Source organism: Notothenia coriiceps, unplaced genomic scaffold (genome assembly GCF_000735185.1).
Source record: "Notothenia coriiceps isolate Sejong01 unplaced genomic scaffold, NC01 NC01_scaffold00033917, whole genome shotgun sequence".
In the NCBI taxonomy this organism is placed as follows: domain Eukaryota; kingdom Metazoa; phylum Chordata; class Actinopteri; order Perciformes; family Nototheniidae; genus Notothenia; species Notothenia coriiceps.
The window spans coordinates 1-1,697 of NW_011366618.1; the positions used below are offsets into that span (position 1 = coordinate 1).

Here is a 1,697-nt window from a genome sequence, read left to right on the forward strand (position 1 = left end):
CGTCCCTTCAAACGTGACAGTTACACGGTATTGTTAACATGGCCCAAATACCCGGAAATGCCAAGCAAACGCTGTACCACGACGGTCGGTTGTTATTGTCAATATTAATATAATAATGATTTATTTTTTAATAGTCACACTCGATTTCGCCTTTTTTGTTGTTCCCCCAGCTAGTCGACACCTCTTTTAGCAGAAACAAAGGCTACATTAATGTATTAAATCGATGTTAATCCATGTGTGCGGTTGCGGACTTAACAGACGTGACTTGTGCGATTGCGTTGCCAGGCAACAACTTGGCTTCATGTTAATTTACAAACTCTTCAACTAGAACCACAGTTATATTTAAAAACATTTTAGAAGGCCTCACAAAATACTTTAATGTAAATGTAAATTTAAATATTAAGGACTGTGTGTATAACAAAATATATAAACAATACCGGAAACATACGTAGGCAAGATCCTCAGCTCGGTGAAATGTGAAATCCGAAAACATTTAAAAAAAAACAAATAATACTTTATTCCGAGTGTGCTTGCTTTTCTCTTTGAAAGTCATCACATAACGGCATTGTAATACACCGTTCGGCTGCATTAAATATTACATATCTGCCGTAGTTCTCTATTTATAGAGCCCTGATGAGAAGACTTCTAGACAAACAGGAAGAACTGCCGCTAAAACTGAAAATGTGACGTGGATCATAAATATATCAGCAATTAAACAACATCTTAGATTTATTTTCACACAATACGTCTCCTGCAGTATCAACACTAATTCGGCTGACTTTTATATTTGATCCAATTGGTAGGCTGTATTTACACCATAATGATGCACAGCTGATAGAAAGGGACACCTAGTGGTTAAAGCACGCATGTGTAACTTTAACATAAAGAGACTGTACCACCCCCAGTCTTTGCTGCAGCGCTTTGAGGAGACGCTGGCTGAAGCAAACCAGGAGGACTCTGATGCTGACTATGAAGACACCAACCAGCAGCCTGACAACAGCCAGGCCCCCAGGGGATGGAACCTGGACCAGGAGGGGCCCCAACAACCTTTGACATCAGAGAGATCCCAAGTGCCAGCGGAGGGCCCAAGCAGGGGCCAGAGTGTGCGGAGCCGTCTGCTGGACCTGCTGATCGGCTCCAGGAAGCGGTCCTCGAGCTGCTTCGGAGCCAGGATGGACCGGATAGGAAACGCCAGCGGTCTGGGCTGCAACAACGGAAGAGGTGAGGAGCAGTGAGGAGAAGGAATTAAACATAGAAGATATAGTGCATTGTAGCATGGGGGCTAACACTTGAGCTGGTTAGGGGGTCAGAGTTTGGACGTCAGATTTGCATATGGCAATACATTATTTACCCTAAAATAAACATGTCATGGTTGGAATATTTTTCATCAGAGATAACATTGAAACATAAATATCAGAGGTGGGAGAAGTACTCAGATATTGTACTTAAGTAAAAGTGGAAGTACTCAGATCTTGTACTTGAGTAAAAGTAGAAGTACTAAAAGCCCTGCATTCAAAATGTTACTCAAGTAAAAGTTGAAAAGTATTAGCATCAAAATATAGTTAAAGTAGCAAAAGTAAAAGCAGTCATTGTGCCGATCCATTCAGGTCCATTTCAGAATAATATATATGATATGTTTTATAATGATTGATCATTAAAGTGTTATCAAAGCTTGTAAAGGTGCAGCTAGTTTGAAT

General features: G+C 40.6%; 1 protein-coding gene across 1 annotated transcript; it reads left to right on the forward strand.

The window, feature by feature from the left end:
- Positions 1-842: 842 nt before the first annotated feature.
- nppa (natriuretic peptide A) lies at positions 843-1,221 on the forward strand (the record flags this gene model as incomplete). Its single annotated transcript, XM_010790246.1, has 1 exon — positions 843-1,221. A coding segment is annotated over one exon (379 nt), but the record flags the coding sequence as incomplete, so codon positions are not given.
- Between the last annotated feature and the right edge of the window lie 476 nt (positions 1,222-1,697).